The 17,801-nt window shown below is 33.9% G+C and overlaps 1 protein-coding gene across 1 annotated transcript; it reads right to left on the reverse strand.

Annotated features, from left to right (window-relative positions):
- Positions 1-70: 70 nt before the first annotated feature.
- Positions 71-16,957, reverse strand: LOC128209779 (conserved oligomeric Golgi complex subunit 2-like). Its single transcript, XM_052913982.1, has 18 exons — positions 16,779-16,957; positions 14,965-15,126; positions 14,540-14,605; positions 14,260-14,340; positions 12,849-12,952; positions 12,390-12,495; positions 11,329-11,508; positions 10,600-10,724; positions 9,178-9,301; positions 8,018-8,157; positions 7,661-7,722; positions 6,537-6,706; positions 5,688-5,915; positions 4,422-4,497; positions 4,082-4,227; positions 3,545-3,681; positions 2,585-2,756; positions 71-818 (listed from the first exon to the last, which is right to left on the reverse strand). Exons 1-18 carry the CDS (start codon positions 16,857-16,859, stop codon positions 693-695), a joined length of 2,286 nt encoding a protein of 761 aa, XP_052769942.1. The 5' UTR covers positions 16,860-16,957; the 3' UTR covers positions 71-692.
- Positions 16,958-17,801: the final 844 nt, after the last annotated feature.

Consider the following 17,801-nt stretch of genomic DNA (forward strand, 5'->3'; position numbering starts at 1 on the left):
TCTGAATGAAAATGAGTTAATTACAGCCGAGATGGTCACAATGTAAACTGACAGATTCACAAATAGACGATGGTTTTGATAACTTTATTTATAAATATTCTTTAAAAGTGAAGAAACTCTACACATAATATGACATAAACATCACAGTAACACTTCTTTAATTTCATAAATAACCAAATTTCATTCTCCATGATAAATAATGATACACAAATGATCCCACAATAATCTTACACAAACTTAATTTATTATGCCATAAAATTGCCCACAATTCACTCCCAATGCCATGATTATTGATACAATTCCATGACATGCACAAATAAACAGCAGCAGGTAAATGGAAAATTCAATGTTAATGACGCACCAATACTGAATTAGTTAGTCAATGGTCTATGGTTTTGAAATGTCTCAAGTCCAAATAGAATAGACCCACAAGTTTTCACCATTGATATTTTCATGGATTTTTTTTTTACAATAAAACATGGACTTGCTATTTGAGTAATGAGTTTGAATTTTGACTCCGAACCTGACAAACATAGGCACAAGACTGACTAAGAAATGTCAGCCGTCTGCATCATACTGAATGAGAAACGTAAACCATTTGCTGCTTGCAAACATGTATACCAGTCCTCTTATTTTCATGATCCAAAACTGCATAAAGGCATACAAAATTTAATCCATCACACTTGTCACATTTAAGTATGTGTAGAGTTAGTGTCAGTAGAGTTTGTAGAGGTCATAGCGGCCCTTGCTTCCTCTACAAGGGTCAGTAATGTACTGTACTCCTCTACGGCATTCGCATCTAGCTCAAACTGGGACAGCTGGAAAAAGAAATATTTCAGTTAAAATACAGTTTGTATTAAAAGTCATATAGAAGGACAGCTTAATACTTTTAATATACAATATATAGGACCTGACACGAGTTGTCATTTAATACAAGATTTTATTAAACAAGTTCATGAAATTTGTTAGTAAGCGAGCCTCTGGCGAGCTTACTAACAACTTTCATGGACGAGTTTAATAAAAATCTTGTATAAAATGACAACGAGTGTTTCCAGAGAACAAGCTGTTCTTACCGTCTTGGGACGTACGTGTGATGAGAAACCTGTGCTGCGGAATTCGTATTTGTTTTTTTTTGTAACTGACAGCTGATTAAACTGGCAAGCAAATTTTATGGCATTGGTCACATATTGCCTGTTAAGATGGAGATGTTTGAAATGTTCTCGTGTTGTTTGTCACTAATGTGGCTGTATTTGTTGACTGACTGGATATTTCTGTGACTAGTAATCTGCATTATCTGGTTGGCGGAACATTGTTATCAGAACGTTTTCGAACAAGATGCTTTCTGGCACTATGATTCGTTAGCCATTTGTCTCCCGGAAGTCCTACCGCTTCATTATTCAGGTAAGTATTTGTTGGCTTTAAACCATTTTGTTTACAAACAATGCGGAGGGATATCTAGGTCGCGTGTGATTAGTCTAGCCAATAGAAATGTCTGATATGTTATCTTACACATGTGTAAGATAAAAATATTCATAATGGGTATATAACACGGAAAACAAGGGTAAGCATGTGATAAATCAATATTTCGATCAATAAACATTATTATCATTGTTATCTTTTTACTAAATGTTAATACATTGAAAAGCTAAAATACCAGATTCAGAATTCCTTTAACTAAAACAAGAAACGCAAAGCAACAAAACCAGGTTTCAATGATTGACTGAAAACTCTGTTGTGAGCCTCATTTTCAACTGTTCTTTTATTTTAAGTAACAGTAACCTCGACCTAATCCAATGAAAGTCCTCCATAACTCTTCCTACATACCAAGTTTGGTCACAATATGTCAGACCTAACTAAAGTAATTCAGTTTCAACTATTGTTTTTTTTGTTGTTTTTTTAAAAGTGACCTTGACCTTATGTACTGAAACACAATCCCATGAAAGCTCTCCATAAAATATTCCTATGACAAAATCTCTGATGACTCCAGGGCTATGACAAAATCTCAGTGACGGAAGCAGGGCTATGACAAAATCGCAATGATGACTCAAGGGCTATGACAAAATCTTAATGACGGAAAAAGGGCTATGACAAAATCTCAATGATGACTCCAGGGCTATGACAAAATTTCAATGACGGCATAAGGGCTATAACATAGTCTCAATGAGAACCCAGGGCTATGACAAAATCTCAATGATGACTCCAGGGCTATGACAAAATTTCAATGACAGAACCAAGGCTATGACAAAATCTCAATGACAGAACCAGGGCTAGGACAAAATCTCAAAGAAAACCCAGGGCTCAGTCAAAATCTAAATGACAAAACCAAGGATATGACAAAATCTCGATGACAGCACAAGGGCCACGGCAAAATCTCAATGATAACACCAGGGCTAGGACAAAATCTCAATGACGGCATAAGGGCTATATCTCAATGAGAACCCAGGGCTAAGACAAAATCTCAATGATGGCACAAGGGCTATGACATAATCTCATTGAATCTACCAGCGTTATAACAAAACCTCATTGAAAGGCACCAAAGCTTTATTCCTAAAAAGAGTTTAGCTAAAGATATAAAAGTCATTACCTGATCTCCTAGATTAGTGATGTCAAGAATAAATTGTTGGCGTATTTTGTCGTCATCAGACATGCCCAAGGATCCAGACCCCTTGTCGGTCCCACGGACTTTCTTAAGGCGTTTTAAACTGTCCTCCATTTTCTTGACTGATGTCAACACCTCAGATGTGACTGTGTAATATCTGGAGGAATATATGATGTCAATAGTGATTTATATGATAACGATAATTTTGAGATGGTTCTTTGGAATTGATACATACTTCAGATTGTATAAATTCCCTTCTTCTCTTAATTTCTTTTTTAACCTTTTTTATGATTCATTCATTCATCACTATAACTCTTACATTCATAGCTATAAATCTGTCCTTAAGGAAATATTCAATGAATTTATATGTACCGGCAGTTGTGTATCCACTTGATATTTGCCATCGAAAAAGTGAAGTGACAACAATATTTAAATAGTCTGTTGTGAATTCTTTGAATATAGCTTATTGTTGATTTTTCCAATTAGTACCTGGTATACAGTTATTTCATGGTATAACCGTTATAAAAGCATCATTTTTGAGGGCAACAGTCAAAACAGATGCCCCAAGGTGGAGGGGATGACATCTGAACTGTTGTCCGAGACAAAGGCCGAGTGCAATAGTTCAGAATGTCATCCCTGACACCAAATAAACATGATACTGTAACTGTTTTATTACTTGATCAAGAGTTTATCTTAACAAAGAAGGAAATGAAAGTTTTTTTACTGTATCAAAAGTTTTAATGTTAAAAACCTTAAAATAAACGTTAATGATTTGGCATCTAAAATTAAAATTTGGAAATTCCAATGACAGCATGGCATGAGTGAGAAATAGCTCATACTGTTGACCAGGGTTTAGTTCAATTTAAGACAAATTGATAGCTTTGTGTAAAATAGCAAAAAAGAACAGGTTTGTATTGACATAACGAATGAGGTAATAATACTAACTGTTTAGCCAGGTTTGCAAACACCTTTCTACAGAGTGTGAGTTTCTGCTGGTTCCCTAGAATGTCTTTATGTTCATCTATGAACATGGACAGATGCTTCACTGTTGAACAAATATACACCGATGGTTTGCTTGGTACCTGCAATAGGAACATAACACAAGTTTTTCCCTTTAAACATTGCCATGAGATTGCTCTTCAGGTCTATTTCTAAAGTCAAACATAATAGAAAACCTTTTTGTTTTACCGCCACCATTGATTAAGGGAAAGCGAATCAATGTCAAATGATATAGGAGCCAGATAAACATTTTGTCCTGCATAAGCAATTACATGAGGATGTACGTGACATATCCAAGCTAGTTTAGGTAAAAATAACAGAGTAAAGAAGACTTGTTAGTGTCTCGGAAGTCAATTATTATTACATTGCAGAATAATAATATGCATTACACAAAATCTTATAGGGGAGGAAAATGATTGCATATAATTCTGCTCTCATTAAATAGTCTGGAGTGGACAATTAATCACACAATAAAAAACCTACATCTCTGTTGGTTCTGCGGTATAGCCGAGGAATGTCATTGGCTTGTTTTAGATGAACAGCGCATTGATTGGTCACATCCGATACAACATAATCATAAAATTGGGGAAGGCTGCTTCTGATGGCCTCACAGCTGTTGTCTAAACACTCTGAAATGCAAGCAATATGTACACACTTTATCAGTCACTCAGGAAACAAACAAAAATTATGTATTCATCCATTATTTTTCTATTTCACACTTGTTTTGTTAAATGCTTCAAATGGATGGCAAAATAAAATATGCTTGCTTAAAATTTCAAAATGTTAAATTTACAATTCTGAACATTCATAGGTCTGAGCTTACCTTGTAATGATTTAATGGCATCCTCAGGCAAGCCTTTCACCATTGGAATAATAGTCTTCTGGAGGAATTCTGGTAGCTAGAAAAAACAATGTACATTACCATTAAAAGAAAATCAAATGTTATGTGTTTCCATACCAGTTTCCTTATCAGCAAGTGCCGATGCAAACATTACTCCATGTCTTTTTTCAGTCTTTCAAGAGGCTTTATAAAAAAAGTTATAGGCGTTGCTACACATATGCATATTCTTATTGGTTACATATACAATAAGTTTCATGTGAACATCTTGAAACAGTTTAAGAGTTATTTGACAATAACTACAAGGCCAGTTATAACAATACTTATGTTGCGAACTCAGATAGAAAATGCCATTGAAAATCAAATAGGAACTGGTACTTCAATTGACTATCAGAGAACAAAACTATATAATTCAACTATATAATTCTTCTTCTAATGCATGTATTGTAATGATTGTATGCATTTAAGTATAGTAAGTTTAGTAACTATATGCAGACTTGAGTTAATTGGCAATCAATTACAGCTACATATCTTTAATAACAGAATCCTTATGTTTTTTTCAACAGTTATTTTTCATGTTGTTTCAACCCTCGCAATTCACGGCCTCTTCTTGAAATACATATGCATACAAAATTAATGTTACATAAAATATTATGTTCAAATATTATATCCAGTCAGCTGCAAAGAAGATGTCTCTGAAAAACCCAACACAAAAAAGCATAGGTAGAAACACTAAACATTTAGTTCTTCTTGCAAATAATTAATTATACCATCTTGCAATCTATGAATATAAAGCCAATGTATACACATGTATGTTTTGGTTTTGAAATAACGATTGTCTGTTATTTTCAAATGTTGATTACCAGTAAGTACAAAAAGTGTCAGTAGTGACATCGAACATTCGAACAAGGATAGTGGCCAACGTGACATTGTCTCAGACAATTGTTAAATTCTATTTCATAACTGCTACATCACTACACAAAACATAATTTCAAACCTTTTTTCATTGAAATACAGATGAGCAAAAAATACACAGAAAAAAACTAATGTTTTAAAACAGTAAATAAGATCAGATAATTCAAATTAAACCACTGGATTGGAAATTCAAATCTCTCCAAACTGTTCATTGATCAATTATTGATTTAACCAAAAAAAAGACTATGAAAATAAGTTATGCATAAGGGTCGAATTTTCAAAAATCTCCATATGCAGTACTGATATGTACTGACACTTTTTGCATTTAACATTTACCAATTTTGAAAGCTTCTCTGCATCTGAAGTAAGGCAGATAACTTGGGCGATGGTGATTGGAGGTGACTGGGGTGTAGTTGGAGTTGCACGACCCTGTCCGGAGGTGGGAGTGGTCCGACCCTGCCCTGTGGTTGGGGTGGTACGCCCCTCCCCCATACCTCCAGAAACATCTCCCACCGCTAGCCTGCTGCCCCTCTGGTCATGAACAGTGTCAGGTATGTCTTCAATCTGAAATGTCATGGCAATAGGAGATTATATGTTAATGTTTTTAAGTGTTAAATATTAACAATTACTATACAATTTCTAGTTGATATTTGTAAGTCTTTAATGGGTTTTTTTTTATCAAAATGTTCACAAAGTTGCAAGTTTATAGACATTCTATAAAATTTAATTCATTAAAGGGTTGAATGTGCAGCATTGCAGTTTGTGTGTGTATGAAAACATTTTGTTCAGTGCCCAGTTAGTGAAGTCTGAATGTCTAAATGACTTCAAGATTATCCGCACAAAGGCCAAATGTTTCCTGCTAAAAATGAGCCTACTTCTGGAATATTCAATATTTATATTTATAATCATGATTTGCAACATATCTCCAACTACACAACTCAAATGAGCAGAGTATAAACTGATTGAACAACAGCAGACTGTTTTCATCAATATCAAACACAATTGATACCAATATAATGTATAAAGGACCAATTTAAAGCAACATTATTGTACCGTTTGACAGTACAATAATGATGCTTCAATGAAAGGCATTCTGAAAATGTTGCATTCATTGTATTATGAATTGAAAGGACATGCTTCCATCTAAGAAAGTGTGGGCAAGGTTAAGGTTTCACATGAGCCCACCTGTTCTTTATATGCTTCATCCAGCCAGGTAGCATACCGTGCCAACATCTGAAGGTTCAGCTTGAAAAATCGGTGACACAAGGGCGACAAGAATACATCGGGGTGCCAACATCGCTCCAGGCTTGTCCATAGACTTTCTGTACTTATCAGTAAAAATTGACCATCTCCAGCTACAAGGAAATATTGGTATCTTTATTTATCTCCTAAAAGATGTCCCCATCGTCTTAAATTTTTGTAATAGAAATAATATAATCCTTATCATAATTTAAAAGCATTGAATATTTTGCAAGTTTAACAGTAAAATAGTGATGATTTATGTATTTGGAACTATATATCATAAATCTGAATTAATCTGCTTATTTTCTTTACTAAAATTGATAAAACTTGCCAAAGCCCATTTTTTAAATCAATTTTAGAAAACTACTAATAAGTTCGGTCATGAAAAAATCTTCATATAATTTGTAAGTCGGTTGATCTGTGGGTGTGTATTGTATCACTTTGAATTGCTTGCATAAAGTTTGTATCACATGAGTCCTAAGGTTGAGGGTGATGTTTATTTACACAAGCAACAGAACAGATTAACAGATGAACCAACTAGCATAAATGTAGTATTTAATTTATTTTGAACCTTTAATAATTTTTCCAAACAAAAATAAAACAACAGTAAGTAAGTGTCTTCACAAAGAATTTAAATTTGAAAACAAGCTCCATCCTTCTTTCACATTATTTTTTCAGAAGTAGATTTAAACATGCACTGTGTGATATGGATGAAGAAAATACAGAGTGTGATACAAATATATTTTTTTTAAGATATTTATTTATATATATTGAATACTGAGACCAATATATTCCTCCTATTGTTATTGAAGCATGCCAAAATATCAATAAATCTCCAGTTAATAATGAACCCTACATAAAGCTCTTTTACGAAGCTTTCAAATCATCATTAATCATATTTTCTATCTAAAAATCACCATTATAAATATATAACTGTTGATAAATGATCAACCCATGATCGCCTTTTTCCTATTAAGTATAGCATAATGGGAAAACAGGACCACTTAATATGTTCCGATTTTATGAATAGGAGATTTATTGTCAGATATGGGAAGTGCTCTAAATACCTGGGCATTTGTTGAATGGTGTAAACAGAGAGGTCTCAAATGACCCTGCAATCTCCTGGAATCTACAAGTGCAAAATGTGGGTCAGTTGGGATTTGCAGGATAAAAAAACAAACACATTAACAATCGTCCACAATAAATTTCTCCTAATGTTTCATTTCTTAGTGAAACTTAGGTCCCTTAAATACACTGTAATATATAATGTAATAATGTTTTACCTTGGGGAAATACGAAAATGAATGAATTCATTGTTTTATTATCATTATTATTATAAAATTTAGTTCTGGCCCTTTTCAGCATGGTCTTGATCTGATTATAAAGTCATAACACATATACAAATGAGCACCTAAAGTCCTGACCTTATCTGGAAGTAAACCGGGAGACTCCATTTATTCATGAATGTGTGATAGCTAGGATTGTCCCTCAGTCTTTGCACACTGGCCTGACTTCCACATAAACACTCAAACTTCTCCAAAAACTCCATGCTCATCAAGTATTTCTGCAAAATAAGTTTGTTAACCAGGTTGGTCGAAGTGTTTCATTCAACAATCATGTAAGCCAGATGCATTGGCCTTTAATACTACATATACAATTATATTCATTGAAATCTGTAACATCTGTACTATATCTTGAACAATATGTTGAGTTGTGGCCAAAAGTTAGGTTCTGCATGCCTGTGCCACTGACTCAAAAAATGACACCAATGCTATACCAACTCATTGACTGATTTCTTAGAAATTCATACAAGCTAATAACAAACCATACACGGTGTCCCTCAAATAAGTATGTTTTAAAGCACATTTTGTGCAGATAACTTCACATATACAGAAATAAAAGCAACTTTTGTCAAACTGATGGTTACATAATTGCCAGCTTACAGATTGGAAGATGTCAGGATTCCTAGGATCAAATAGGGAGCTGGTTATAGCGTACTTACAGCTTGGAAGATGTCAGGATTCCTAGGATCAAATATGGAGCTGGTTTTAGCTTACTTACAGCTTGGAAGATTTCAGGATTCCTAGGATCAAATATGGAGCTGGCTTTAACTTACAGCTTGTAAGATGTCAGGATTCCTAAGAGCAAATATGGAGCTGGCTATAACTTACAGCTTGGAAGATGTCAGGATTCCTACGATCAAATATGGAGCTGGTTATAGCGTACTTACAGCTTGAAAGATGTCAGGATTCCTACGATCAAATATGGAGCTGGTTATAGCGTACTTACAGCTAGGAAGATGTCAGGATTCCTAGGAGCAAATATGGAGCTGGTTATAGCTAACTTACAGCTTGGAAGATATCAGGATTTCTAGGATCAAATATGGAGCTGGTTATAGCGTACTTACAGCTAGGAAGATGTCAGGATTCCTAGGATCAAATATGGAGCTGGTTATAGCGTACTTACAGCTAGGAAGATGTCAGGATTCCTAGGAGCAAATATGGAGCTGGTTATAGCTAACTTACAGCTTGGAAGATATCAGGATTTCTAGGATCAAACATTGAGCTTGTTATAGCTTACTTACAGCTTGGAAGATGTCAGGATTCCCAGGAGCAAATATAGAGCTGGTTTTGGCTTCAATGCTGCTAACAACCTCTGGCCAAACTGAGTTCACAACAAAATCATACCCACGAATGGCCTCTCCAGTTCTAAAAGATATAGAGCTGATGTTACTTAAATTCCTCAAGATAACTTTGTTTTACATTAAATAATATAAATAGTAATCTTCTACATGTTACATGTAATTTGTATCTTTACAATATAGTCATTAATATTAACTTGAATTTTGTGAATAAGTTACATCACCTGTCTGGAGGGCCCATCATTGTCCAACCAAATTTAGTAGCACAGTTCAACGTGCCATAGCGAACGCAGATAGTTTTATATAAATTCAATACCTTTCATAACATTGACTAAATTAGTAGTATATATTACTTTAAATTAATGATTGCATCAATTCCCTGCATATTTCCAGAAAAACATTAGATATAGAAATGTTAAACATTTGAATTTAATTTGTTATGACTTGTGCGAACAAAACATTGCTAGGTCAACGGATGTAATGGAATCGTGGTCTTAAATGTATGGCATTGCTTACTGAAACTATTAATTTAGTGAATTTGTTGAAATTTTGACAATTTCATGAGCCATAGCTGTGTAATAAATTATGGTATAGATCTGCTTGTTTATCAAAAACAAATGAGACATAACCCACACTACCATTACCATGTCAACCCGTTTGCTTAAGGATTTGGTAACTAATGCTTGGGTATAAAAGGGTAGTCAAAGTGAATATGGTCATAATTTTGACAATTAAAGGACCATGACTTGAACGTGAATACTGTTGTGATTTCTGGTTGTTGATAAAATTTGTCACGACCTTTAACATTTTAACCTATTGTAGTGAAAACTAAATTACAAACAGAGAGAAAGAGAATACAGTAATCAAAGTGAATTTTGGCAATTTTTGTTAGGGGCCATAACTCCAGAGTTATTGGTGTGATCTGGCTGTAAATCAAACTTTAATAGTAGAGATATTATGATAATGAACATTTTGACCAAGATTTGATAACCAGCAGAGAAGTAAGAAAGCATAAATGAAAGTGAAATCATGGATGACAACAGACAAAATGTCTGCCATGCTATCCAGGGCCAGGCCACATAAAAACTGTCAAGTCTTTATGTCAAAATTACTGGTAGTTGCTAGATCATGTTACTAGTAACTTACTCAACTGTTTCACACAAAAGTTGTAAGAATAATTATGAGGTTTTCCAAATAGTGACTTTGCAGCATAAACTTGTGTGAGGCTTATAACAGGCTTTTGTAAGATGGAAATTCAGCTCATAGCCTCTCTTGTCACTACAAGAACAAAATGTGTTGATGGAAATGGTTTGAGATCAGTATTTTCAGCATGGTACATTTTTCAAAAGAAACTAATCAACTCACCCAGAAGAAACTCTTGAAGTGACTTCTGTGAGGAGTTTACAGTGTGTGGGAATAAACTCTAGAATCTTATCCAACATTCCCTTTAAGCCATTGTGGTTGGATTTTATAAACTGTTCTGTAATGATCTGTAAGAAAGTGATATACCATTATGTGTGTAATATATGGGTAACTTGCATTATTATTTAGTTTAAGTGTAAAATTCAACATATTCAACCCCTAACTGGACTTAATGACATTAGAAAAATTGAATGTGTTAGCACTTCATATATTCAAAACAATTGAAGATTGACATTGTCATACAATTACCGTAGAGACAAACACAACTTTTTTCATCCGCAGAAAAATGATTCGATCATTTGTTTGTTTTTTTGTTGTTGTTTTTTAAATAATATCTAAAGTTGCTAACATAATTATATACTATTTTCCAAATTGGAAGTAACCAAATTTTGACCCCTGCTAAAATAGAATAAAAAGCACTGAAAACGGATTATGGAAAAATGAATATCAGTCTTATTTTTTTTTTATTAAGGTTTTCCAGAAAAATATGAAGTTGGAAATAGAAGTGCATTTTCCATTTAGAACTTTTTTCATATTTAATGTAACAACCATTCAACATTCATACCATCATAAACTGGTAATATACATATACCAGGGCATGACAGGTAAAACAATAAACTTAATTCAGCCTGAGAATGCAATGCATGCTCTTTAACAAAGGAAAGTACATACCACTTCCATATAAGGTCTGACGATATGTTGACGGTATAGATTCTCGGCATCCCGAATTTTGTCAATAAGGGCATACGTGCGGAGGCACTGTCTGAGCATGTCGGTGTTTCCACTGTCAAGCCCTTCCAGGAACGACCCCTCCAGGCTGTACTGCAGGCTCGTGGTTATAACACCTATCCTCTGGGAAAAGAATGTTTAAGCAATGAATAAAATAGCGAAAAAAGCACAGCAAGTGTGGAGCAATGCTCATCTGCTTTTGGGTAGGGATCAGTCAACTAGAATTCTGTGAATCAGATGCATCGCCTGTTGGGAGTACCCAAATTTGTTCTAGTAAAGGTCACCAAGTAGCTCAAAAGTTTGATCTGAAATGAAAGTGCCCGTGATTTTACTAATAAAGGTCACCATGACCTTTATCTTTAAACTATTGACCCCAAAATCAAGGTAGGTCATCTCAAGACCCTAACCAAAGTGAATATCAAGTTTGAGACTCAACACCCAATTGTTCAAAAGTTATTGATCAGAAGCGAAAGTGGAATGACTACAAGGCCTTTTTCCTTCTGTCTGCCATAGTTCTATTATGTAAGCGGCAGTAGCAGGCCTTGCACTTTTGACTTATCATTGTCACTAAATGCAACATGTAAGCCAAGATTCAGGGTTTAAATTCCTGACACAAACACAATGGCTATCGCAGTTCAGGGACTTGTTTTTTTCAAGGGAGACAAAGTAAAAATCAGCAATGTCTAGTAATGTCAAGTACCTACAGAGTATATGATAATGAATAATATAAATCTTAATAAATAACAAGCTGATCAAGCTCCCAAAAAGCTAATAAATTAAGAATGGTAAAACTCATAGGCAAGATTGGTGTTGAAAGTAAAGTAATTATGTATGAAGGATTCTATAGAAAATGCCATGAGTATCTTTAGTTTTATTATAACATTTATGTTCATAGTAATGTCATACAGTAAGAGACATAGAATTTATAAATACTTTAAAATTTAGTTTCTAACACTTTGATTCTATTCAACTATTAAATATGAATACTCCATTTTTAAGCTTACAGGTTTAATGTTTTCGATCAGAGGTAGACCTCTACACTTGCTGACATAGAACTGCAGCTTGTTGAACTCTGTGGCCACTCTCTCGATCAGCTGACCATTCAATGACCTAAAATAGAACGTAAAACTATACTGGTAATAAAGAGCACTCAGTGAATGCCAGTACTAGCCTACATTCTTTGTCAAACAAGTGCATATGGTTTTAAATGACTTAATGTCATCTAAACAAAAAAGCTTTTCATTCAAAGATAGGTGTTTCACATATTAAATAGCAAGTTGCTGGGAATCCAGGAAATATTATAGTCACAATTAGCAGTGAATGTATAATTTTATGATAAATAATGCTGTGACCTTGACATATCAATTATCAATTAATTGAATTATTTCATCCTGATTCATCGTGTAAATATTGCCATTATCATTTAACACATTTAAACGTTAACTATAATTTTGAAGACTCACCCGCAGTGTTGGACAGCCTCATGGTTGGAGCCTGATTGTATTCCCAACAGCCTTTCAATTTTCTCCACTGACTTATTGATGTTTAAAAGTCTTTGTAAGCAGGCCTGGAATCATTTTTTTATCAGCAAAATAAGATTATATAGTAAAAAATCTCAAATAGCTCAATAGAATTTTTAATTTAACACTGACGGTCTTGTTACAACTTTGGAAGATAGTTGCCAATTCTAACATTGATGATATTTGTTGATCTCAGCGTACGACATTATTTAATATTACTCTTGGTTATAGAAAAGCCTCATTTGAAACACCATTGTTTGCAAGCTTGGGTCCCACAAGGTGATAAAAAGTGAGGAAATTTGTACACCACATTTTTATTGTTGACATATGTAGTGGTATGTCAACAAATAGTACCTTATCCATAATTGTGGCATACTTTGTGAGGACCCAGTGAAAATTCAAACAAAATCAAACAATTGATTTACATTTTTCCATTGACAAAATAACTTATTAGCAAGCCAGAGAATGGAAAATTGTAACTTCTTACATTGCATTTAAGTCATTAAAGTTTGATCCAAGAGAAGTAACATGCAAAATTACTCAGTTGTACATGGCAAGAACTGAAGAAATGCTAGTGTTTTAGCCAGGAATTAAAAAGGGCAGGGTGGGCCAAAAAAAGGGCAGGGTGGGCCAAAATAGGGGCATGGTGCTTTCTTAAATGGGAAAACAATGCGCACAATATAAGCTTTGTATTGTTGTAAAACGACCATGTACCTTACAAAAGTACATGCATGTTCATGCACACATTGTAGTATTAATATCCCTACACAATACTCATAATTCTTCTTTTTTGTTCATTTTCACTTCAGACACTTTCTTTAACATCTCGGGTTGTTGTCACCAGGGCTCTCACAAGGCTGATTTTTTTGGGAGAAGTCACTTCTCCCACCAGTCAAATTAGGGAGAAGTGGGGAGACTTTAGGGAGAAGAGATACTTATTGAAAAACCTGAGATAAATATTGTGCCATGCCAAAAATTGACAGATTAGGAAACGGCGGCATTGACCAATGAAATACTTTTAGGCGTAACTTTGTGATAAACAACGATCTGAATGGCCCGAAGGGCGCAAGGGGGTGGGAAAAATATGACAGGGCGTGTAAAAAGGGGCAACAGGGCAGAGTCAAAAAAGGGCAGGGCGGGCCGCCCTTCCATTCCGCTTTAGCTAAAACACTAAATGCCACATCATACATGTATACCAATTTTTGGCTAAAACTTCCAACGATAAGGATATAAAGTTTAATGGGTAATGACCAATGAAATGGAAAATCTAGTCTATAACTTCAGAGCAAGATTTTTTAATCTCAAAAGTCATTTTATTTTGCTTGTATTAAAGAAAGATATAAACAGAAATTACCTTTCCTTGTTTTATTTGTTGACGCTGTCTTAATTTGTTCTCAACTGCAGATATTGCTTCCTCCATTGTGTTACGAACAACCTATGAACAAAAAATAATAACTTAAAATAGATATTCATATATTTTAATCACATATTTCATAACTCTTGAATGATGGTGTGAGCAAAAAAACTTTCGAAAGTGTCTGTACAAAATTGCATGAGACATTGTTGTATTTAAGGCACAAATTTTTGCTACTAGGAACAAAATCTATTAACTTTTACAAATGTTAACCTCATACCAATACTTCATTTTTCAACTGGTCCAGAGGTTTGGTCAAACTACCGATGGCCTTGTCCATTCCAACCTACAAGCAAATAACAGTTTAGAATAATATCACAAATAAATATGTACATTATTTAATATCTTAAATTAATTAAGAATATTTTTAAATGATACTTTAGAGTAATGTTCTTTGTAAACAGCGAAAGACATAAATACTTATACTTAATAAGGCTAAAATTAAAGACCAAATTTTTTAGGAATGGATCTATCTCATTAAGATATGAAGCCCGACTATGAATAGTTGAAATAGTAAAAAGACCTGTAATCACAAGAAAAAAAATGAAAAAGCATACATGAACATCATCATCATGCTATGTTTGGTATCTTATGATTATACACAAACATAAATCTTAAATGACAATGATCTCCTGCAAGTATTACCAGGTTACTAGAAAGATTAACAAAGTCTGCATAGTCCTTGTTGATTAGTTCAATCATGGCATTCCGCAGAATCTTCAAGTACACAGACAAGTCATCTCTGAAATCCTCAAGCTGGACCCGCCGCCTGCATTCCAACACAAACTTGTCTACATTGAAGTCCGGCTGAAAATGAGTAGATAAGGACTGAACAAAAATGTGACTCCAAAATTACCATTGGGAAATCTTTTCAAAACTTTAATGATTCTTCTTATTTAGAAGGATATTGGGTTTGACATGCTTTGTTGTTTCATAAATAATAGAGTCCATCCATTAAATAGCTATTTGTTATATCTGGGTTGTTAGACTATCAACACTGTGGTATATACGAACCATCTTTCCTCTTTCAACTATCTTTTAAAAGCGGCTCAATTCAATGATCAGTCATCTATAGAGTCAAAAACCTGAAATACTGCCTACGTTTATATCAATAAATCTATCACCTAGATGGTAGGTGGAGTCAATAGTCTGTTAATGCCTAATCAGCGATTAGTATCCCCTGCATTGTAGATATATACACACCCTGGTGTGTAAACAAATATAATGATCCAGTGAACACGTGGCTCCAATAAATCAATACCCAACTTTGGGCAAGAATTAGAAAATGTTGCAAAGTTTAAGACAAAAAGCATCACTTTAATTTAATGATCATGGGGAAAAGAGTACAGCATAATTGAGTTTGAACTTTTTATCTTTTTTAAATATAAAACTGACTCAAATTTGTTCCTTATCTACTTAGATCACAAAATGGCACATAAAACGAATGCAACTTGTATTGTTGTTGCCTTTTATTCTGCCTGACAACACATCACCTGACCTATATATTATCATGTGACTTTTATCGTCTGCACCGGTCATTCAATATTTATAATCGGGAAGGGGACTGTTCATGCGTAAGTGATTACATGAGCTTCAAGACCTAAAACAGCGCCAAAGGAATGATATTCATTCCAAAAAAACTGCATTTTGGGGGAGTCTAGAGTTAATGTATTTCATAGTTACTGGCTAGGGTCACAAATCCGAACACTTTTTGAGGTTTTTCACAATTATCTTGGAGACTTTTTGTTGTAGTAAATTAAAATTGCGTATGCAATATAAGACTTAAAATAAAATGGGGGGTCAGGGTAACATCTTGTCCAAACACAGGTAGGGTGGGTAGCCTTTTTTTTTTATTTTGCTTTATTTTAGAAAATTATTCACATCATTGAGAAATGGCCTTCAAGTAATTAGTACTTACCAATATGAAGCTTTTAAATTACATATTAAAACACAGACACAAACATTTTGAATATTTTTTATCGAAGGATAATAAAAAAGGTAGAGTCGGCACCTATTTCATATGTAGGGTCGGGAATCCCAAACTAAAAATATATTTATGGAAGCCAAAGCACCTAATATTCATAAAGACTTGTTATTGCAGAGGTATCCCATTTTTTGTATTATATTATACAGTACAGTTGAAGTTTAAACTTTCGCTGAAATTTGTATATGCCTTGGGGTTGTTGATTTTTGACATTAATAAAATAAAACAAAAATCTACCTACGCCTAGAATTCCTAGACTACAACAATTTTTAATCTGTTAAAAGTTTGAATCGTTGACAGAAGAAGTGATGCATTTTGTTGACAGCCTCTCCTTTATATAAGAATGAATGTCATGATTCAGATTTCACAGCAAGACACATGTTAATAACATAATGATCAAGTTAAACAGAGTCTATTCCAGTCTCCACAGTCGAGGAAAGCCGGAAAATATTGGGGAATTTTTTTAATTGCCAACCTTCATAAATTCATCCTTATCGAAGCAGAGTGATGCAGGTCCGCTAGGCAACGGGACACTTTTTACAGGATCTCCTGTCATGTTGTACAACTTGATTTAAGTTCTATCAGGATACAAAACAAAACAAAACTTCTCCGTTTTCTTGCCACATACTTATTGATCCATGTCAATAAGACGACTTCTTCGATCATTAAACGCTTGATTTTTTATCGCAAAAGCCGGTACCCAGTTCTTAGGACAAAGAGGACCGAATACTCCACATCACTAACATGTATGACAAATAGCACAATCTAGTAATTTAAAGTACCAAAATTCCAAATAGGGTATGTTATGAATATGTTTACAGGCATGTCATACAATTGTGTTAAAACCTGTTGATTTTTTGTTCTCTGTTATTATGCATTTCTCTAGTTTTAAAACATTACAGTATCTGTAAAAGTATATATATATGCTTTCAAATATTTTTACTATTCTTTATCATAAAGATTACACTATTCTTCATTTTATTTATTATAATTTATTCCATGCGATTTCTACTAACCCTATTATTTACCGAATTCCTATATTCAAGTTCCAAGCTTCAATTGAGAGTCTTTGCTTTCTTAATTGTTCTGAGTTTAAATAAGAAATGTAAGTATTTAGTTGTAAATAAAAGCATGAACAACTTCCTATCTGCATATTGTTTAATCATTACCACTCTTAATAAACGTCCAATTGCTGAAAGCCGCCACATATGCATTGGGCCATACACCGGGAATATTCAAATTATTTGTTTAATTTGAATATATCTAGGTGGTTAAATTCTGTCATCAAAATATCTTGTTGTTACAAAGTCTAATTTTGGTTTTAAAGATATTTCGACATTTAATGTTGGTTTGAGATATACGGAATTAGACAAAAGGCTAGTATATACAGTTAAATACTATACGGAATTAGACACAAGGCTAGTATATACAGTTAAATACTATACGGAATTAGACACAAGGCTAGTATATACAGTTAAATACTATACGGAATTAGACA

This window comes from Mya arenaria, chromosome 11 (genome assembly GCF_026914265.1).
Source record: "Mya arenaria isolate MELC-2E11 chromosome 11, ASM2691426v1".
Classification (NCBI taxonomy): domain Eukaryota; kingdom Metazoa; phylum Mollusca; class Bivalvia; order Myida; family Myidae; genus Mya; species Mya arenaria.